The sequence below is a fragment of the Lactuca virosa genome, chromosome 9, assembly GCF_052849685.1.
Source record: "Lactuca virosa cultivar CGN04683 chromosome 9, Lactuca_virosa_CGN04683_v6, whole genome shotgun sequence".
NCBI classification, from domain to species: Eukaryota; Viridiplantae; Streptophyta; class Magnoliopsida; order Asterales; family Asteraceae; genus Lactuca; species Lactuca virosa.
Window position 1 is genome coordinate 114,195,429 of NC_136434.1, and position 23,817 is coordinate 114,219,245.

At 36.0% G+C, this 23,817-nt stretch overlaps 2 protein-coding genes and 2 non-coding genes across 4 annotated transcripts; all 4 read left to right on the forward strand.

Annotated features, from left to right (window-relative positions):
• The first annotated feature begins 10,503 nt into the window (after window positions 1-10,503).
• FIB2 (fibrillarin 2) lies at window positions 10,504-12,905 on the forward strand. The gene is made up of 7 exons (XM_079071439.1): window positions 10,504-10,626; window positions 10,703-11,046; window positions 11,137-11,232; window positions 11,313-11,390; window positions 11,479-11,655; window positions 12,376-12,444; window positions 12,539-12,905. The coding sequence occupies exons 1-7, from the start codon at window positions 10,605-10,607 to the stop codon at window positions 12,713-12,715; spliced, it is 963 nt and encodes a 320-aa protein (XP_078927565.1). The 5' UTR covers window positions 10,504-10,604; the 3' UTR covers window positions 12,716-12,905.
• On the forward strand, window positions 11,964-12,035 carry LOC145141486 (small nucleolar RNA snoR60). The gene has a single exon (XR_013722693.1). It is a non-coding gene; the product is annotated as a small nucleolar RNA snoR60 (small nucleolar RNA).
• LOC145141487 (small nucleolar RNA snoR60) lies at window positions 12,156-12,227 on the forward strand. The gene has a single exon (XR_013722695.1). It is a non-coding gene; the product is annotated as a small nucleolar RNA snoR60 (small nucleolar RNA).
• Window positions 12,906-14,916: 2,011 nt separating the features above from the next.
• On the forward strand, window positions 14,917-16,911 carry LOC145135668 (ribosome biogenesis protein BRX1 homolog 1-like). Its single transcript, XM_079069921.1, has 8 exons — window positions 14,917-15,223; window positions 15,307-15,448; window positions 15,719-15,797; window positions 15,908-16,032; window positions 16,119-16,220; window positions 16,319-16,387; window positions 16,473-16,571; window positions 16,663-16,911. Exons 1-8 carry the CDS (start codon window positions 15,030-15,032, stop codon window positions 16,792-16,794), a joined length of 942 nt encoding a protein of 313 aa, XP_078926047.1. The 5' UTR covers window positions 14,917-15,029; the 3' UTR covers window positions 16,795-16,911.
• Window positions 16,912-23,817: the final 6,906 nt, after the last annotated feature.

Consider the following 23,817-nt stretch of genomic DNA (forward strand, 5'->3'; position numbering starts at 1 on the left):
TAACTAATTACACCTAGGCAGTGTACCTAGTCAAAATTATAGAATAGTTGGGTAAGTCAGGTGTCGATCTCAGGGAACGGTTTTGACTAATTAATTTATCTACTATTAAATTGACCTAATTTTAGAGCAAAGAGGGGGTTTTATATGATTTTGCAAGACCAGACGAACTTAAATCACAAAATTCAATCAATTAATTAAAAACACTCCTGTCTAGTTTGAATCCACTTCTTCATTTATGTTTAGCTAATATTTATGGATTATCAAAGTTGGTCACCAATTATTATGTAATTAGCAATTCAAGCCCAAATTTACTAATCTTTTTACCAATTCATGAACTACCTTGTATGGTCACACATAAGCAAAACACAGAATTAGTTATTAATTATAAGTGAGTTATGTAAGATTTATCTAAGCAAACACAATTATGGTCATAAATTATGTCCTCTAGCACAGCTAAATTAGTTACTTTTATCACTTATCTAAGATTTTGGTCGATCCTAGCTCTAGCAATTCCATGTTCACTAAATCACTAGGTTTCAAGTTCATGTAATTTAATGTTCACCAACTACACAGAACATGAACTTAAGCAACTAAGAAACTAAAATAACATGCTAGGTAATGATAATCAAACACAAGCAATTTACCAACTAATCAAATTCAATAGTCATTAAGCTAAAACATAATTCAGAAGCTTCATCTAGCTAGACAAGAGCTGCTAGATTCAGCTACTCATAGTAACAAGTAAGCGAAAACAAATCAAATTATCAAACATGTTCATAACTATCAAACTAATTAATTAATTGTGAACCTTTACTCCTTTTGGTGTTGAAAGCCTTTTTCAGAACTCTTTTTCTGCTTAACATCGTCTTCAGGTAACCTTCCAATCAGCCAAGAAGTCCCCAAGTCGTAATGGGCAAGGAAATTTATAGTTTTCTGATTTCCCGAGTTCACATCGTGGACCATACGGATTCACGTCGTGAATGCGATCTTTTCGTATTCGACAAGGACTCTTTCACCAGGATGCATATCTTCTGGAATACTCTTCTCACGTCGTGAATCATGAACTATTCACGTCGTGAGTACGTTTTTTGCTGAGTTTTTCATCCTTCTTCCCTTCAAGCCTCCAAAGTTCCAAATGTTGTCAGTTCTGGTCCCTTACTTCGAAAATGCCTCTATTTTGGCTGCAAATAACAGTTTATCCTTATAAGTACCATTATCCTATGCAAATAACCAAAATATTAATAAAAACGTAAATAAATATTGCCTAAAAATGTGTATAAATATGGCAATATCACTCCTCCTGATCCGTTGTTACTCTTTTAAGCCATTGCTGCGGTTACGGCAACTGTTACAGCAGCCTGAAAGGTAGCATTATCCATTGATGGAGGTGGTGGTGGTGGTGGAGGTGGTGCTCCTGTAGTATTGACGCGTCGTGGATTCCTCCTTGACGGCATGATTCTGCCATAAGTTAAAAGACGAATTATTGATAAGTCTTCAGAAATGGTTATAGAGAGTTCTAGTACTATATGCTTTATGTTCTGAACATTATTGAATTTGTAAGTTAATTGCCAAGATGAAAACTTACAAAATAAGCACATGATTTCTTAGTATTTTTAGACATTAACGACAATACCCAATGAATTAATAATGCGTGTCAATCTCATTGATATTAATATTAGATACAACGATCAGGAAAATTTGACCTTACATATGTCTAGGGTATATCAATGAAAGCGGGAAAAATTTGACAGCATTTAGACCCCCGAATTGTGTACACACAATCCGACGGGTTTACATTCATAAAAGAAAGAGTAGCACCAACGCTCACTCGATAAGTCTAATCTATAACATAGTGCAAGCAGTACGCGTTCTACTCCGAACGAGTGGTACGCTGCGGACCATGGTATGTGATCGTGGAAGTCTGAGCTCGGGCTACTTGACGTTCAGCCTCGATGACGCGCCTTTCCATTGCGGCTTGGCTTTTACGGAACCCCTCACTTCGTCCCTAGCAACAGTAATGTCTTTCTGAAGGGAAAAGGTGTGCTCTATTGTTCGCTCATGCTCTTCGTCCAGACGACGAAGACGTACTGCAGCGGTGGCGCCAATGTCCAAGAGTCGGTCGGCGTTCACTCTTGCTTGCTCGCCTTGGTTGGCGATGCGACGAATCATGACAGGGAGTGCCCTGTCAGCTGAACCTCAGTTGTTGAGGTTATAAAAGCCTTGTCCGATGCCGTAAGGTGGGCGTTGTCCTTGTTCCCTGCTCCATCGTTTCAAATCCATAGCCTAGCGGGGCGCCGGGCCCTGAAAGTTTCGTCGGGGAATTTGCTGCTCCCTGGGGAGGATTGTAGACCTCTGGTTCCGAGTCAGTGCTCCCACCATCTCCTTCCTCTTCTGAATTCTCGTCTGGGTCTTCCTCGGGATCCTCTTCGGAATCCTCTTCTGGCTCTTCCTCGGGAATCTCTTCGGAATCCTCTTCTGGCTCTTCCTCGGGAATCTCTTCGGGATCTTCTTCTGGGTCCTCCTCGATCCAACCTCTATTTCCATGGTTAGGGTAGTAGGGATCCCCGGGAATGTGAAATCCTGCCATTTCGTCTGATCGAGAATAGAGGTAAGAGAATTATATATAAAACTTGAGAGTAAAAAGATAATTTTTGATAAGCATAATTCTATTTATTTGACGATTCCTAGTTCTAACTAAATATCGAGGTTCGCGCGATTATTACAGTTCTTATAGTACTATAAAATACTCCTATAGTATTTCAAATTTGTAAGTTTGATTCTAGTATTTTCTTTGGTAAGTTTTTGACTTGTTGTTCACTATTACTATTTCTCGACATACGTTGGTCACATCTTGGATAAATATAGTTGATCAGGCTATATTCATCATCGATCTGATTACATACCCCGAGGCCTAATCGTAGTGTCCAACTTGTCTTAATACTTTTGTATAGTTTTGACTATGATACTAGACCGATGTATGCATGTACTTATACTTTTATAAAACTAGCATTTTTTTTTATCAAAAGTATAGTTTGTAAAAACGTTTTGTCAGAGGGTTTTAGTCCCTTTGCATTTATAGTTTGTATATCTTATGTGGTTCGATATACTTAGTTCACTATAAAGAATGCTCTGATACCAATCGGTCACACCCCAAACCAGAATGGCGGAAACATTCGGGGGTGGATGACTTCATGTAGTATCATAACAGTTGAATATTTGTAAAGAAAGTAAACACGACCATCATAAATATAATTTAAAAGTTACATTGTTGAATACAATACATGCCTCAAAATAAATTACAATATGATGATTTAATAAGTTTTAAAACTGACGTCTTAGCGTCCCTTCTCCAAAAGCTGATGTTTTACCTGTATTACTGAATCCATGAGAAATACAAGTAGTTTTCAAAAAGTGTCAACAATTAAGTTGGTGAGTTCATAAGCGTTTTGTATTAGAATTGTATGCCTTTTGTATAAAATAACTGAGTTTGCTTCTAGAAAATCCAATATTTTCCATAAATATGTGGTAGTTTGAAAAGTTCCAAAGACTGAAATGCATAAGTATTTTTCATACCTAAAATAGTGTAAGTAGGTTTATATATGTATATATAATCACTAATGCGCTTGATAGCCTCGTAAATCAAAATTTTTTGATACTACATGTGAGTTTTATAACCATGCTATTGACCCAGACTGCCTGTAACAACGTTCTTTAGGCGTTGAAGTGTTATGACGTTTGTCACCCTAGACCTGCCGGTCTAACTGTAGCTAACAGTTTAGGTGCGGGATTGTCAATCCCGTATAGATCTATATACAAGTATCACGCTCTCCCTACAAGAGATTATGGTTTATAATACAGGACTTGAAATGCGTACTTGAAAGTACGGTGAAGTCAAATGTCTCACCAAATTTAGTATCAATATATTTACGGAATGAAAAGTCCATTTTCCTTGTAAATGCAAGTATTTCCTCTTTATAGTGTTTATAGTATGTAAAATGTCATGAATAACTCGTAAACTATACCTATTATAGTTTTTGAAAATGTGTTTCATTAAAATGATAAAACTTGGTGTATTACTAACTTCGCATGTAAATTGTGACATTAGTGGTAATATTGTTTAACATTTATAAACAAAAATGTAGACGAAGCATTTGAAATCCTATGTAACGATAACTTCACTTGTATTCCCCCCCCCCCCCCAAAGTATAGTAAAACCGTGAAAATAAAGGGGTATGAACTCACTTGGAAAGTGTGGTGATTTGAAGAAAACGAGATTTTTCTTGGGAGCACTTCGACCGGAAAGTGGTAAATTTTTCGGGAATCTCGGAGCTTCGGACCTTCGTCAGAACTTGGATACGGAACCGGGGCGTCGGAGTATCTTCGAAAGGCTCGAAAGTGAGAAAATGGGAGAGAAATGGTGTAAATTAGCAAAAGAAGCTGGAACTCTCGCATCTTATTTATAGGGGTGGAGGCTGGTCTCGTATCTGGGTGTACTCCGAAGAACGCGGGGAGTTCCTCGTACGTTGGGCGTACTTCGCGTACGTTGCGCGTACGTCAGCGATGATGTCACCCTTGGACGCCGGACTTCGGATGGGACGGGCTAGAAGGCATAGGGGAGACGTGGTCGATCCGAGGCCCTGCATTTGCGTACGCTGGGCGTACCCTCGTACGCGGGGCGTATCCCTTTGGATAAGCCTCGAAGTGTGTGCCCAAATCTTTGAAATCCGTAACTTTCGCATACGAGCTCCGTTTTTGATGTTCTTTATATCCACGCGTAGGTGAGATTATACTGTACAACTTACGTTTAGACTCCATCGGCTAATTTCGACTTTATTTTTAATATTATATTTTTAACAGGCCGGGACAGGAAAAGTCTGTTAAAAATTCATAACTTCTTCATCCGACTTCCGTTTTCATGTGTCTTTTTATCGTTGTACTACTATTGTCGAGATCTTCAATTCCCGTTTAGGTTGCGCCGGCTAAACTCTAGTCAACAGTCCAAAATTGACCAGACTCCGCCTATCACATGGATAATATTTCTAATCAATACTCCCCTCACACTCAGTTACACTATTCGTTGATCTCTCTTACACTCTTAATCCCTTAAATGGGTAAAATACCATTTTACCCTCCCTGACTTTTACTACTCAATTGACCAGACCATACAGTCAACAGAAGTCAAACTCTAGTCAACAGTCCAAAATTGACCAGACTCGCCGAGTGCACTTGTGCGACTCATCGAGTCCCATCGTTTCTCAGTAACCTCAGGAAGGTCCAGCTCGTCGAGTTAACCCCTAACTTGGACAAGAAATGCCAATATCATGCCTTATATACACAAAAAGGAGCCCTAATATCCCAAAAATGTCATCTACTTAATTAGAAGGAAAGGTTCGAACTTGATACCTTTAACAGAAGCTCCTGGACGAGTATTAGCAGATCCAATGCCCCTCCTTTACTCCTTGCTTGAAAACTCTCTTCTCCCTTCCACAAATGCACCAAAGATCTCAAAGTTAGCTCTCTCTCTCTCTCTCTCTCTCTCTCTCTCTCTCTTTCACTCACTCTATGAGCTCCACGGTCGTTTAGGGTTTCTCAGGGAAGTGTGGCCGCCAAAGGGAGGCTATAAGTGCCTTTATATAGGCCTCATGCCCGCTAAATTAGGGTTTCCCTCAACAGTGCTGACTCGGCGAGTCGGCTCACAGACTCGTCAAGTCCATTCATTAATACACGTCACAAGTCACGACCCTACTCAACGAGTTGAGGCGCCAACTCGTCGAGTCTCTCCAGGATTCTCAAATTAAATAATGAAAATAATATACCTGGAAAACCGGATGTTACAACTGAAATACCCACAGGTCCCCAACCATTGGGCTAGATTACCCTCGGCCCAACCGGTCATCGAACTGGAATACCAATATATCATGGGTCCACTCAGTTATCGGACTGGAATACCCTCGGGTCCATAGCCATCAGATTGGAATACCCCCAGTCTATTTACTCACGCACATAACAGTAAAGTCTCAACCCAAAACCATAACATGTCGACATATACATAACAAAATAACACATAACCAGTCAATAGACAAACAAGCAGATCTATAGATCATTACCACATAACAACATCCTATATACCAGGGCACATATCTAACATATCACCACATCATAGCAACATCTGGTATACCAGGATACATAACCTAGTGGGCCGACATTGGTGCCTTCGACCCACAAGTACAGTGAAGAAAACTCACCTCACAGTCCGACGAATCGCCGAACAATACTCTGCTCCAAAATACCCTTTAAGTCAAACGTGGTCAACCTCAGGTCAAGGTCAAAGTTAATGAACCTTAACGACAAATATCCATCCTCACGTCGTGACCAGGCCTTGGTCACGTCGTGATAGTCCACTAGGTCTGAATCTAATTCGACTCGACCCAACCTAGCCAACTTAGTCAAAGAAATCACCTGAGCTGACATCACGACATGAGCACTCATTCTCACGTCGTGAGCTCCAAGGATCCTAACAGGAAACGAGGGATTATTCAAACCTCACGTTGTAAGATCTTAGGTCTCACATCGTGAGCATAGTCTGAACCTAAAAGTCACCATTTTAAGTCCTTGCTCCATTAATTCATCGGATCCATCTCATCCAAAAGTTAAAGGGGACTCCTATAGTCCATAAAAATGCTTCCTTTATAGCCGTGCTTGCATCATGCATGAACCAACCCATTCTAGGTCAAAAGTGAAGAAATATGCTTCCAACTTTCATGCATGCCTCTTATACCTCACCAACTTCCAGATCTGAACAATATGATGATTAAGGAACTCTTAGAGTCCATAAAGTTGCTAAATTTATGGATTTACTTCACTAAAGCATGTTTAAACATAAAGAAAGGTGGACAAAATCCTAGATCCACCCATGAAATGTAATAAAGTTTGGATCTTTGATACTTAAAAAGGTCCAACAACAAGAAGAGGTGATGATAATGTTGCTACTTGTCCACTACACCACTAGATTACTCTTTTCCTCTTCTTCTCTCCTTCTTCAAGCTATAAATGGCACCAAAATGGTTAAGAACTTCAAGGATGATAAATCTCAGGGTTCTTAGGGGCTTAGAGTGTGAGAGAGGCATAGGGTGAACAACCCTAGCCCCCTATTTTCTTAAAATACCGAAAATTAGGGTTTTTGGTCCTCAGACTGATCTCACGTCGTGAGCATTGGATTTGCTCACGTCGTGAGCCTCAAAATGACGCACAAGCCAAAATACTCCTCACAACGTGAGTAAGCATTCCTCACGTAGTGAGAAATGCCAAAATCAAAAACTTTTAACTCCATAGAAATAATGTGCACCTGACCCGAGTGTTACAATCCTCCTCGGACAAGTTGTCTCCCGGGTTAATAAAAGCTTTAACGCACGGTTCCTTTCTTTTATCGCACAATTCCTTTCTTTTATCTTTCCCAATTCCAAAAAACCCTCAAGCTTATCGTCCAACCCTTTGATGCCACTTTTTATCTCCTCCACTTCAGTTGATGAAATTTGTGCTCCTTTCAGGTTTCTTTTTGCTTTGTCTCATCCCATAGGAAGAGTTGGGACTTCATATGGCTCATCACTGTTGAGGTCAATATCTCCGATACGTGCATCAGAAGATTGACTGTGGGTTAACTCCAAAGTTTTGCTTCTTTTGGACATCCCCGCGTGATTATCAGGACTTTTCAGATCTATCCATTTTCGATTGCCTTTCACAAAACCCCAAAAATACTCACTGGAAAAAGCTCTTCCGACTTTCGCCTTGTAAATTTGACGAACTTTAGCCATGACATCCACCTCAGTTACACCGCTTTGGGGGTTGCAGATTGCGTTCAGGTAGATACCGTTGAACTCCATTGCTGCTCGGTTGGCGGTCATCCATTTCGAGTAAAGTGAATCGAGATTGCGGTACTTCCTCTTCACGCGTTGACAAAAATTAAGCCAAACTTTTGCTTTGAAGGTTATTGAGTCTTGGTTGTTTCTGTGGATCGGGTCCTCGACACATCTACCCATGATTGAGCCAGTGCCCTCTATTCATCATCCATCCACCCTCTACATTGATCCCTCCTTTTTTTCTTTTTTTGTGCTTTTGGTTTGACTTCGGGCTCTTGAAAAGATTCTTAAACGGGATCTTCAATGGGGCATTCATCGGAAGAATTGGTTGACTCGTTGGGTAGGCAGTGTGGTTGGGATTGAAAGTTAGTTTGTGGTTGAGGTTGAGAAAATAATTGAGTTTCTTGAACCTTTTCAAACAGATCTAGATCCACATTCGGATGAGGTGTTGGTTTAGATTGGTTGTGGTAAAATCTCACTGGTTGAGAAGAGAACGGATTAAATGGAAACATTTGCGGAGCCATTGTAGGAAAGTAATAGCTAGTGAGAGAGTGAATTGGTTGATCAAATGATGGTCGATAACATGGCGATGATGGAAGGTTTGGGGATGGAATGTTTGATGATTGAGTGTTTGGAGGTGGAAGGTTTGAAGCTTTCATTTTGTTGGTTCTTGGGGTTTTCTTTGTTTGAGATGAAGACATTTTTCTTTGGTAAATTGAAAGAATTTGTGAGAGAGATAATATTTTGTGTGCGTTAATTGTTGAGTGTGGTTTGATTTATATTAGTTGAATGGTAGTTGACGATATATATATATAATTAAAAACGTTTTTTTTGTTTAATTATTCGAGGGAGTTGGTGAAAATTAAAAGTAGAATTAAATTGGATGGTAAATGCAATTGAATGATAAGGCAGGTGGAATATTCGGTCAAATGAAATTGAATTACAATCCACTCCAACATTGTTCAACCAATAACAAGCCCTGCATCTCTTTTCTTTCTTCTCACGAAGAAATCGACGATTAAGTATTAGTCCCCCCCCCCCCCCCCCACCCCCACCGCTAGGGGTGGTGTTCCAACCCCATAGCGACCATAGCGAGTCTCTAACGAGTCCCACTTCGTTCAGTCTTAGGCCATAATTATTTTTAGATGAAATTTGAGACATATCACAAAGTTACGATGAAGACTCCACCGTAAGAAAATTCTGACAAGTTTAGAAGTTATTATTTATTTTTATATATTATGAAAAAAGAGGACGAACATATGTTTTTATGTCCTTTTTCTTCTAAAAAACATTATTTTTTTAATATATGTCTACTTTTGCGTAACCATAAATGACAAAAAAAATATTTTTCAACAAAACAAATACCACATTAGTCCCATCTTTACAATCATTATTTTTGTCCATCTGTGTATCTCTCCATCTGCTTGATTTTACATTTATGTATTGGATTTAATCTGACTCAAGCCGGAGAAACTTATTCAATGATCAATGCTAATTTGGTTTGGGTTCCGAATCTTTACTTATTTTAATATCCGTTAGTTAAATATTACGAAGTAGGATAGGTTCATGATAGAGGGTTGAAAAAAAAATTATCATTGTTGATTCCTAAGATGAGTCCATGAAAGTAAGTCCATACATGTTAAAGTTGTAATTTTTTTGGAAAGATAACTTCCCTAATGAGAGTTTCCGAGCCAACTTTCATGCACCGATTAATACCCCCGCTGCAAACACGAGGCTATGTCTCATGTCCCGGAGTTACTGTATGCAAACCTCCATGACCACATGGGCTAAGTAGTGCCAAAATTTGAACATGGGTCAATAAATTATTCATCATATCTTCCACACACCCCAAATGGTCAAATTGTACTTTGTTAACTATACTACAAATGTTTTAAGTGAACATTGTAGTTTGTTAACATATAACAATCAACTTTGACGATAGATCATAGTAACATTGAGTTTGTTAATTTTCTTAAACTTTGCTTCTAGCTTTATAAATCACATTTATATGTTGGCATTCTAGAGTCACAAACTATATAAATCAGGGGCGGATTTACTTTGTTGCATGGACTACCCTTCAATTTTTTCAGTCAAATGTAAATTTAGTGAAAATTCATCAAAAGCTGTTACAAATCCGTCACAAATCCATAATTCCGTCACAAATCCATCATGAATCCGTTGGCAATCCATCACAAAGTCTGATAATTGTGAATTTAATGTAAATTTTTCGGTTTATTGACAATTTTGTGATGAAGACTGTCTTCAGAAATGATTTTTTTCTACTAATGCAACCCCTAAAATATTTATACAACCCCTGATTTTTCTTTATGAATCCGCCGCTGATATAAACCGTATGTGAGTTGATTATGTTTAGTAATGTTTCTAACTTTCCTCATTTTAGTAGACTTTAGAAAATATTTTGTGAAAGAAAAAATTGTAGATAATATTACTAGCGATTATAATTCATTTCACATGTATATCCACAAATTAAATACGATTTACAAAAAACAATAATGTGCTTTGAAAGTGAGTTGGGCTAATACAACATAACTGGCCCACATTCGCCTGTGTTTGGGCGTAGCCCAATTAACAAACAAACAAAATGTATTAAAAATTAAAAATTCTTTAATAAACAAAAACCCTAAACCCTGTCCTTATAAAATACACAATTCGCCGCTCTGCTTTCCCATCCACCCCATAAACCCTAGAAATTTTCTCTAACCCAAAAAACGCCTTCAGCTTGGAAGTATGAGGGCACCAATGAGAGGAGGTATGTTCTTCTACATCCAATTCAGTTATTTATCTTTATTTTTCAGTTAACTAATTTGTTGCTGTTTGATTTACAGGACGTGGAGGTGGAGGTTTCAGTGGAGGACGTGGTGGTGGAGGTTTCAGCGGCGGTCGTAGTGGAGGCCGTGGAGATGGAAGCGGTAGAGGAGGAAGGGGAAGAGGAGGATTTGGTGGAGGAAGAGGTGGTGATATGGCTCGCGGAGGTGGAAGAGGTGGCGGCAGAGGCCGTGGTGGAGGTCGTGGTGGAAGAGGCGGTGGAATGAAAGGAGGAAGCAAGGTTGTAGTTGAGCCACATAGACACGAAGGTGTGTTTATTGCTAAGGGCAAAGAAGATGCTCTTTGCACCAAAAACATGGTGCCTGGGGAAGCTGTGTACAATGAAAAGAGGATCTCCGTTCAGGTATTACAATAGAGCACTACCGACGATTTAAACTGTTCAATTTAGCGCATATATTCTTCATTTTGACATGCATCAATTTCTTCTCATCAGAACGAAGATGGGACAAAGGTTGAATACAGAGTATGGAATCCATTTAGATCAAAGTTGGCTGCTGCTGTTCTTGGTGGAGTTGACAACATCTGGATGGTATGTTTACTTCATAATCCATTTATCTGATATCTATGATGCTATTATTGTATTAACAGTTATCTTTTTATTTGGTTTAGAAACCTGGATCAAAGGTGCTATACTTGGGAGCTGCATCAGGAACCACCGTCTCTCATGTCTCTGATCTTGTTGGACCTGTAAGTAATTTTCGATTTACTTCGAGTCATTTCATATAGCAACAGTCACCATTATTGTGTTATTTACTTGTTTTTGTTCTATCAACAGACTGGAGTTGTGTATGCCGTTGAGTTTTCTCACAGAAGTGGTAGAGATTTGGTGAACATGGCTAAGAAGCGCACGAATGTGATTCCTATTATTGAGGATGCAAGGCATCCAGCCAAGTACAGGATGCTTGTTGGCATGGTTGATGTCATATTTTCTGATGTTGCTCAACCTGATCAGGTTTGCTTTTACATCTATTAAAACCTCATTAATGCGACTTTTGGTCTATGTTTATTAAAAATGAAATCTTTTCAAGTTGCATCACATTAATCTTTAACTTTCCTGACAAAATTTACTTTTTTCAGTTAATAGTTTATCTACCGAGTTTTTTTGTGTCTTCCTTAGCATTTCGTTCGTAAATTTGAAATATTTTTCTGTTTGCTTTCTATTTCTCCACTTTTTAAAGATTTTTCAACATGTTAAAATGTATTTTTTTTTCAGTTAGTTTTTAAAGAGTTTTGTTTTGTTTTCCTTTTTGAGTTGCAATGTAGCATATGATGAGCTTACTCGGATTCCCCTTCAGGACATCTTGGATGATGCAAAACCGAGTTTCTGATGCATCTATTGATTTCTAGATTTATATTTTGAATGTTTTTTTGTAGTTCACTTTAAAGATCAGTTTGTAGACTTTCTGTTTATTTTGAAATTAGTTCCTTAAAAGGAAGTCAATTTTGACTTTAAAGTGCATGATGAATTAACTCGGATTCCCCTTCAAGACGTCATGAGTGATGCAAAATCGAGTTTCTGATGCTTCCATGATGAAATATTAATTTTAATTTCTTCATATTTTCTGCCTAAGTTTTATGATTGGTAACGAATTCTGTAACTCTGATTATCCTCGTGCTTATTATTTATTCACACATCGCTACTTATTTATTCATGTCCTTTTTGTAAATACAGGCAAGAATTCTAGCACTGAATGCTTCTTATTTCTTGAAATCTGGAGGCTATTTTGTTATCTCTATCAAGGTTTGTTTTCTATATATATTTTTTGTTATTTCAACTTAATTTAGTTTTTGAGTAAGTAGTTAATTAATTTGGTGGTTGATGTAAAATGGTGTAGGCAAACTGCATTGACTCAACAGTTCCTGCTGAAGCTGTGTTTGCTTCTGAAGTGAAGAAGCTTCAAGCTGAGCAGTTTAAGCCAATGGAGCAGGTGACACTTGAGCCATTTGAGAGAGACCATGCTTGTGTTGTTGGAGCCTATCGTGTCCCAAAGAAACAAAAGACTGCAGCATAATAGATTAATGTTTTCTTGTTTACACCAAATGTAATGAAACTCTATGGGGTTTGTGATTTTAGGTTTGTGGATTTGGTTTCGTTTTTGTGAGTTTAATAGTGTATCAGAATAGTGGATTTAATTTTTGTCTCTACTATGTTCTTTGTGCTGAGAATGATGGAAATCTTGTTATGCCAAGCCACCTTTATCATTTTATTGTTGTCATCAACTCCCATTGAAATTTTCTTTCTAATGGCGTCGACTCCCATCACAAAGTTTAAAGAATGAGAGTCAAAATCTAAATTCAAGTCTCTACTTTGTAATAATAGGAATGTCAACAATGTTGTTTCTGAAACAATTGGGTAAATATTTGACCTTGAAGCGATTAGTTAAAAGCTTTTAGACATGACTTTGAACATGCAACTAATAAAGAGTAATAGGCCAGAAGTCTCTAAGGGAGATAGGATCACCAACTTTTGGGATTAAAGGGATGAACGGAGATTTATGATTATCTTTATTGTTTTAAGGATCTGAATGGCCTTTTTATTACAACAAGCCAAATCGAATCTTGATTTCCAAGTCCAAGAAAGGGCTGTAGATAAAGGAGCTTTCGGTATAACGAAATGGTTTTGAAGAGAGAGAGAGAGCGAGCTAACTGGATTTGGTCTAGTGAAGGACGGTTTATATAATAGGGATAGAGAATATACATTACAGCCTCATCTAAGCTTAGGTACTAAACTTCTAAAATATGTCGTTTTAACATGCTAAATATACCCGATTTGGTTTCACTTGGTAAATATATCATCTTCCATAACATTTCTTTCTTTCATTATCGTTTTACCATCTCTGTTTTCTTTCCTCAATTATCGTTTATGATTTCATCCAAGTGAACATTACTAAACCTTAAACTTAAACCCTAAACCCTAAATTTAAACCATAAACCCTAAACCCTAAACCTTAAATCTAAACCCTAAACCCTAAACCCTAAACCTAAACACTAAACCCTAAATCTAAACCCTAAACCCTAAACCTAAACACTAAACCCTAAATCTGAACCCTAAACACTAAACCCTATTGTGTCGATCTTGAATTTACATCTTGAAGTATTAATCGTGAATCCATTAACCGTAATCTTTATATAGTAAAACAATGTATTTTCAAGAGGTTTAGTACCTAAACTTAGGTGGGGCTGTAATGTATATTCCCTTTTCCCTTATATAATTTGGTAGGGAAGAATCTCCAAATTCCATCTTTTACCTAATTGGATCAGACTCCAAACCCCAAGTACTTCAGTTCTTTAGGGTGTTGGATTCTTTGTTGTCATATAAATAAAAGGATTAGAGAAATTCTTAACCTTGTAGGGAAATTTGGTAATTTTAAACTCAGTTTTTGTCCGGTTCAATCCTAGTATGTTCAGTCTCGTTCCATTATGTACTATTACCCAACGCACACTATCTTATGGATTTCAGGCCTTTTCATCTTGACAATAATGATAAATCTTGATCTTTAAGTTATATTGAAAATATTATTTTTAACAATTACATAGAGAACAAGTACATAGAAACCAAATAAGTAATATTTTTAATGGGAACTGATTCGTACACAACAAATTTTTTCCATACACAACTATTTGTGCATGAAAGTATTGTATTGTACAACTCCATAAAGCATGAATTGTTGTGTATGGATAAAAATTGTTGTGTACGAATCACTTCCCATTTTCAATGATTAAATAAAACATGATGCACATTGTTCTTTACATGGTACCATTCTTATCATCAAGTAAGAAATAAGAAAATATATACATCATTTGGATTTGATCTAAAACTTTAGATAGATAATTCTGGATAGATAGATATATATAGTAATCATGGATTTGGATATTGTACTATACGATTTGTATCTTATTCATTTGAATTAATTATTTTTTATTGTCACACCGATATATAATTATAACAAGTTTTTTCTAATTTTTTCTATTTAACATTCTAATTAATAGCAAGATTATGACACTTGACAAAATCAACATTTCTTTTTGACAATTAAACTCAAGAATAGTTGTCTATCATAAATTTTACCTAAAGTAAATAAAAAAAAATCTTGTTCATCTGTTAATTAAAAATAAATAAGCTGTTGCGAGTTTTTGACATTTATAAAAGTAGGCCCAAAAGCCCATCAAGTATGTAGCCAATTTCAGTATCTCCTAAATCTTGCCAGACGACGACATCAATCATAGGGTTTAGGGTTTACGTGAACTTCAACTAGTCGACGACATCAATTATTCACCTCTCTCTCTCTCTCTCTCTCTCTCTCTCTCTCTCTTTTTGAAAACAAAATGGGAAAGAAGCGAAAGCACAGTGAAGTGGTGGTGCCGGAGGCGAAGAAGGATGAAACGGCGCCGGAGAGGCCTAAAAGGACTCTTTTGGGTTGGAAAGACAAGCCGGAAAACCCACAAGACTCTACAACTAATACAGTTTTTAGAAACAGAGAGAAAGTTCTTGTCACTTGCTCTCGTCGCATAAATTACAGGTTAGCTGTTTCTCGATTTCTTCATTTTATATTGTATTACTCATCTTCTTTTTTATTTGATTGATCGGTGTGAATTACTTTAGATATCGCCATTTGATGTTGAATTTGGTATCGATTTTGCCTCATTGCAAGAAAGATAACAAAGTTGAGTCCAAGGCTACCAAAGGAGCAACCCTGAATGAGCTTGTTGAACTTAAGAGCTGTTCATCTTGTCTCTTCTTTGAGGTTAGTTTTTTCCTCTTCGTGTTATCTTTGTTAATGGATCACGCTGTGCCTGTTTTTTTAACCTCAAAAACTGTCATAAGCTGAGCAATCTTGCAATTCATCCTTAAAACCATGGTAGATTTAAGTTTTTGATTGAAGGTTCTTTTAATCCTACATTCATTATTCCAGACATACAATACATTAACAAAACTAAAGTAATTGAAGCAATCTATTTCTATCATCACAAGAAACAGAAGTTTACAAGTGTTTGATTGACGCCTTCATTTTCAGTGTAGGAAACACAAAGACTTATACTTGTGGATGTCCAAATGCCCAAATGGTCCATCTGTGAAGTTTTTAGTGAATGCAGGTAATTTTGTTCCCAAAAGTTCTCATTGATTCCATTATGTATCTTGGTTCTTAATCGATTAAGTTGAAGATATGGTTATATTTATTTGACTTGTGAATGTTTTATAATAGTTCACACAATGGAAGAGTTAAAACTTACTGGAAATCATCTGAAAGGGTCTCGACCTCTTCTCACATTTTCATCAAATTTTGATAAAGACCCTCATTGGAAACTTGTGAAAGAAATGATCACACAGGTATGCACTCCTTTTCTTCCTATTAAACAAATACTTCCCACAATATTTCTTTTTATTTTGGTGCTCATTTATAAATTGTTAAACAGATATTTGGAACTCCTAAAGAGCACAGAAAGTCAAAGCCCTACCATGACCATGTCTTTGTGTTCTCAATTGTTGATGACCACATTTGGTTCCGTAATTACCAGGTTTGCTTTTTTTTTTTGTAATAAATAAAGATTTTATGTAATTATTTAAAATGCAATTTAAAAGTAATGTTTTTTTTTTGTTAAATCTTATGTAACAGATATCATGTCCTCATACTGGAGCAGATAAAATTGATCGTGGAGGGTTGGAAAAGATGACACTTATTGAGGTTTGTAGTAATGTATTTTTATTTTTTATAAATATTGTAAGAAATTTAATAGGTAAGATTAAAGATTTATAAATAATTGTTACAGGTTGGTCCAAGATTTTGTTTGAATCCAATAAAGATATTTGGTGGTAGTTTTGGAGGTCCAACTCTATATGAGAATCCATTCTATGTTTCACCAAATCAGGTGATTATTTATTTATTTGGTTGGATATTATTAAAGAAAGCATATTTATGTTTTAATAATGCTAATATTAAAATAAATTTATGATGAATAGATACGATCTTTGGAGAAGAGACAAAAAGCTGGGAAGTATGCAATGAAGGTTAAAGCAAAGACAAGAAGAAAAATGCATGAGATGAGTAATCCACTTGAGACTGATGAGTTTGTAGACATGTGGAAGGAATGATTGATTATTAATTATTATGTATTTTTAATTTTGATATGTAGGATTTAATGTTTTAAAGAGTCATGTTGTTGAATTTTGTTATAAGAGAAAACTTGTGGATTCTGCTTTTTGGATGCATGTTTTTGTACACTTACAGTTTTTAGGTGTAGTTAGATTATCTTTAAAAAATAAAAAGTATGTAAGCTATTGTTTGTTTCTTTCTAGGCTTATTGAATGACCATTATATCCTTGTGCGTTTCAAAAGAAACAAATTTCATAATATAGATCAATTATAATTTTAATGTGAGGGGAGGGCAAATAAATAGGTAAAGGGTTATTGTCTTAATACATTATTAAGCCATACATGTTTTTTGGCTTAACCAAATAAGTCCAGATTATTATTAAGTAAAAAGGAAAGAAACAACCATGTAATGTATAGCTAGCTGTTTAGATTAAGGGCTTAACCTATTAACTTACGCCCATTAAGTCAGAGATGTCGATTTTATTATTAAATATTTTCTAAACATTGACAAAACACTTTTAATGGAATTATCAGGTTTGTGGTGCAAAAGAAAAGGGTAAGTAGACAGATTTCCTTCTTCAGATGCAGATGCCTGCTTTAAAGTCTCTGCATTATTTTATATTTTGTTTAATTTGTATGAAAGATATTTGATATTACGTGTGTGTTTATACTATAGCATAGCATATTCATTTGACACATGTCATCCATCAAACAAGAATACCTCCCTCATAATTGCATAGAGGAACTTTTCAGAATAGTTCAAAGAGGTATGTATACCTTCATTTTTGTTTAAATCCCATGAACTTCTTGTCTGATATGTGCAAAAGACATGAATACCCTTCTTGTTAGTAAAAAAATTATGTTGTTCTTTTAGATCATTTGGTAATTGGTATGATCAAGCAGTTTGACATCTCAATACAATAAACACTTGGTAAGTTGATCGGGAGCATTGTAACTTAGTGAGCTTTTTACAGGGGTAAAACCGTAAAAATCCCTCTTGACGTGTGCTGAAACATAGATGCAAAAGGTATTTATCTTGATCTCATTATTGATTCTATATGGTGTTTGTCTGTGATTTTTTGAGCTTTTGAACACGTTTAATTCTTTATAAATTTGCTTTATATTTGTGTAACCATGTTGTTTAATGAAAGTTTTATGATTTGTTAATGTCTAATGTTTTTTTTATTAATCGTGTTACAAGGCTGGATTGAAAGACAAAACTTTGTTTAGAGAAAACGGATGTGTTTGTTTTTGGCATTAATTGATGAATAAGAGACTTAGATTGTGTGTGTCATAATATTTCGTTAACTCTTGTGTTTGATGATAATGGTAAGGTTTAGAAAAAAATGTGGGTGGGTGTGCGGTGGGGGTGGTGGTGGGGGTGGGGTTATGTAATGTGCTTGATTTCCATTCTAATCCAATAGCATAATATTAATCACTAGAAATGAAGATGATGAAGCTATATTGACCTTTTAAGCACTTGTATTGTTTGTATGTGGAATTATAACTCCAACATAAAACCTTGATGAAGAAATGGGTTAGTTATCAAGTTTTTAAACCATCTTTGGGGTGAAAAAACATAATATCTAATTAGATGACTTGAGGTGGTGGATGCTTAGGAGTTAAGACATGTGATGGGATGATATATGGTTACTTGTTGGTAACCGACTCTATTAATGAAATAACGAGTAATTGGTTATAGGGATGAAAATGGGGTGGGGTTGACTATCTATGTCGAGTGTCTAACATCGTCCCCATCCCCACCCGTGAAGAATGCAGGGAATCAAATCTCCTCCCCTTTAGATGCGGGATTGACCATCATTCCTAACCTATCCCTAGCCTGTCCCCGATCTATGAACATAACAAACTCAACTGATGCAAAAAAGAAAAATCCAAGTTTAATAAACGATCAAAACTAGAGGCCATAATCAAACTCTTTTTACAACACTCGTAAAGTTTAACAAACATCAAAAAGAGATGTGACGATTTGGTATACCGACCGTCGAATGAAGTGACGACCGACAAACTCTTGGAATTCGGAACGTAATTTGATATATGGACTTTGTCTCTGATGGTCTAATATATATCAATTCATGTTTAATGGACTTAATTCAAGTTCATAAAATTATATATATATATATATATATATATATATATATATATATATATATATATATATATATATATATATAAAAGTTCAATTGAGAAAAAAATAAAGGTCGAGAATGAAAGGATCATTCTCACCCAATCATTTATTTTTGCCGCAAAAGGCTTCCTCGTACCGACGCGACGAATGATAAGTAATATTCATATATGAATATAAACACCACCTCCCTTCCGCCACAACCACTGCCGCCAACCACCACCAACAACCATCGTCGTATTCATATATGAATATTCACGTGTTCATATACTTATTCATACATGAATATATGTATTCATATATGAATACACTTATTCATGTGTGTGTGTGTGTCTATATATATATATATATATATATATATATATATATATATATATATATATATATATATATATATATATATATATGTCACAACTAGCATTTTGGCTAAGAAATTTTGTCCTCATGTAAGCGATAACTATTGTGAGACTTATGCTAACACATTAAAAGTGTACATTATGGTTCCTAATGAACCATGTAAAGTTAGAATGCAAATCTCTCCAAGTATGTGAAATATCTCCCAAATCTCTCCAAGTATGTGAAATCTTTCCCAAATCTCTCCAAGTATGTGAAATCTCTCCCAAATCTCTCTAAGTATATGAAATCTCTCCCAAATCTCTCAAAGAATATGAAATATCTCCCAAATCTCTCCAAGTATGTGAAATCTCTCTCAAATCTCTCCAATAATATGAAATCTCTCACAAATCTCTCCAAGTATGTGAAATCTCTCCCAAATCTCTCTATGTACCTCCCTCAGTCGAAAACAACCCAAAACCGAAGGAGAAAACCCCAAAGGACCCTCTTGGTCCGGAACCCTCTTGGTCCGGAATGCCCTAGTCACTTCGGAACTCCTCTTGTATCGGACAATCTCGCATACTCCAGAAGGTTTGACTCCGGAAGGACCTCACTTAGGACATTGCTTCGGAATTTCTAGTCGGTCCGGACTGCTGGCTTCGCTCCTGAATTCGCGCCTGACTCCGAATCCGAGGGAAGTGCTCCGGAACTTAGCAAGCAGCTTCGGAACTCGCCCAATACCTTCGGAACCCACCTTGTACCCACTTCGGACCCTCGCAGGCTTGACCCTCCACTCCGGAATTTGAGATATGGCTCCGAAATTCACCTTTTGGCTCCAGATTTTGGACCATTTCAGACTTTTTCGTCATTTTAAGACATTTTGACGTCGGGAATTCCTCTAAACTCGTATTTTTCATGTCTTAAACCCCTTAAACCCCCATTTTATGCCAAAATTATTATTTAAACATATTATATAAAATAATACCCAAGATTTTTAAAGGGATTCTAAGAGATAAGAGAGTTGACTCGATGATGCGACATTTCAACAAGTTCCAAGAAAATCGCGGATAAACATGCAATATCCTCCAGATATCCAAGCACACATCAAATCAACCCCCTTTCCTTTATTCAAAGGAAGAACTCTATCTTACTGATCCTCACTTTTACTCCATTTTCACTCCCTGGAGATTTCATCATTCTTGAAGAGTCCTTTCCTCACCCACTTAACAAACTCTTCAAGAACAAGTGGATGCTCCCAAGTACATTCAAGTTTCAATCTGATTTCTTTCAAAGAAATTTCCAAAATTCTTGTAAGTATCTCTTAATTTGCTAAGTGATCCTTCACATTATTCTGTTAATATCACCATATTTACACATAAAATTATGTGTTAATATTCTTAGGAAATCCTCAAGCTCAAAGAGTTTATCAAACTCTCCAAGGGTAGAACTTGGAAACTCCTCATCAATTAGCTAAATCACCCACCAAAACAAACCAATGTGAGCTTCATACCCCCACTTTTTTTCGAGATTTCTATTGTTTTTGGGGGGAGAATACAAGTCAAAGTCTTGTGCAAATCATGATTATTTGCTTATTGTGTATGCATGCCATCTTACATGTGTTTAAGTATGAAAACTCTTATAAATAGTCCAAAAACTCGAGATTTTGGTTAAGTCTCAAGAGTTTGGATTAAATATCTCACAAATCATGTTTGAAACAAGAACTAGTATGTTACCAAGTATAAGTCACGAATTTTATAACAACAACTATAAGGATTTGCTTCAAGATTTACTTAAACAAGTTGTGGGACAAAATATTTTGAAAGTGATTAAATTATGGAAATAATAATATTTTGGATCACTTTTAGCCAAACATAAATACAAGGGTTATCTTGGAATATTATGTCATACTCATGACTTTTTACCAGATCAACCAAACTATTTGTGATTATTTATGAATATTTAATATAAATAATTTTATCAAGAAAAGTATACGAAAACAGAGTTTTCATGACAAAATAAATTGCATGTCATAAACTGTTGTCGTAAAACCTTCAGGAACATAAGTAATGTTCTATATGTCATAAAATAGAAAATGCGTGTCATAACCTGCAGTTATAAATTTACTCAAATTATAACTTGAGAAAAATACTCAAATTATAACTTGACACTTTTTCTCTTGACTAATATGGGTCTGAGCCGACAATTTATAGAAAAGAAAGACCATTTTTGCCAATCCCGATAATGTTGGGTCATTTTGATAAACGTTCAAAATGGCTTATTTTTTAATAAACGAAATGAAACGAACACGAGCACCCAGTTAACAAGCACAATAAACGATATGGAACGAGAACGATATTTCTATTCAATGAGTACGAATTTCATTATTTATCTAACAAATAATGGATTTCAAACGAATACTCAAAAGGTTGTTAATATTCTAGTCAGACAAACCTCAAAAGTACATAAATATAAAAATATTAGTGTACGTCTAAAGTCCTGTAAGGAGTTATAGCCAGAGTCTCCTGGAGGGAGAGCGGGAATTTGTGTATAGATCTATACGGGGTTGACACCCCGTACCTTCGCTGTTCGCTACAGCCAGACCGGCCAGTCTAGGGTGACAAATGTCTTTTCCAAAAACAAGGGCACCTGAGAAACGCCAAAACAGGTTTCCGTCATATTAGTATGGTTATAACGACTCACTAAAATAAGTTATGTTATCTAGAAATTTATGCAAGGAAAAACCTCATAAATAAATTTTGGCACATTGTGTTGACTGTCCTACACATGATAAGTGATGGTCCGCATTTGTCGCGTTGACTGTCCTTTTTCATCGCGTAGAATGTCCACAATTGCCATGTTGATTCTTTCATCTAACAAGTATGGAGTCCTAATACTGCTATCTTACAAATCAGAAAACGTAGGACTTTATGGAAAATATTTGTAAACGATTTTTGAAAACGATAAACTAACACACACATATGCAAGTTTACACAGTTGGAAACAGAACTTACGAATATTTTATAGCAGAAAATATAGGATTTTCTGGAGAAAACAATTCTATACGATTTCGATAACGATAAACTAGAACGCACACTCGATTTTACTCGATAAGAAAAACAAGATTTACAACTATATTCTCTTTTGAAAATAGGGGCTTTTTTGGAAACGGTTGACTATTACTACATAAAAGAACTATTCTCGAACACAGTTCGCCTTTACAAATTACACTAATTTTCATAATCACTCCTTATAAGGATGAACAAAAGTAACGACATGCACACATATATCCATGATTTCAAAGCAAGGCTTTAAACGATTTCATAGAAAATATCGGATTTTCTAAAAGTACAATGAGAACGATTCTAAACAAGTGTAAAACTATCTTATACAAAAATGCTTATGAACTCACCAACTTTTTAGTTGACGCTTTTCAAAACGACTTGTATTCTCAGGGATCTAGTAAGCAGGTAACAAGGGACGTGGATGCATGACTATTTAGCTGTAGTTTGGAATTTTCTGCTTATGTCTCTTTTGTGTAATTCGAAGGACAAATACAACATGTAAACAATGTAAGTTTGTTATCTCAATGTATGATGTTTGGATTGCTCTGTTTCTTTTATATTCAATTGTTATGATACTGCACAATGTAGTCCCGCCTCCGGACGTTTCCGCCGTCTGGTCCGGGGGTGTGACAATATATATATATATATATGATATGTTTCGTTGGACCAATACACTAGAACGTTTAAGTGACAGATTTGAAATGAGTGGCACAGATTCATTCCCTTGTTCTCAATTTTTTTTCTCAATTGAAGTTTAAACCCTCCCCCCCCCCCTCTCTCTCTCTCTCTATATATATATATATATATATATATATATATATATATATATATATAGAGAGAGAGAGAGAGAGAGAGAGAGAGATAGAGAGAGAGAGCTAGGTTCAAATGTTTCTAGCAACTATTGTGTTTCTAAATGCACCAATTACAATTTAGCAAATAATTAAATAATTAATTAAATCAAAATGGGTATTTCTGGTTTTTTGCACTTGCAATTAAGGAAACAAAATAAATATATGTTGACCTAATATCTCTTATTTATAACCATCTCTAATCAATTCTATTCCATGCGTGTATGATCTGTACTCAAAACCCTAGGCGAGTGCTCCGATCATGAATTTGTTGATATTGCTAGGTTGCGGCTGGTGAAGATCGAAGAAAGCTTGGCGAATCAACTTGAAGAGGTCGCTATGTCCGATAAATCTTCTTGAAGCCTTTGGGAAGCTTCGTATGTTGGTTTTTCTTAAGATATCCTCGAATCAACTTCAGGTTAGTCTAATAATTTCATCACCATATCATATTTTTTTCATTTAATTGATTTATGTACTTCAGTGATCTACAAAAAGAATTTCAACCCCGAAAACAAGCATTGTAGAGGAGAAACAGAAATTAGGGCTTGATTCTGGATATTCATGTTGTTGTTTATGCTGCTGTTCCAGGGATATGTGGTTGATAAATGATAATCATTAACATTGCCATCATCTTCA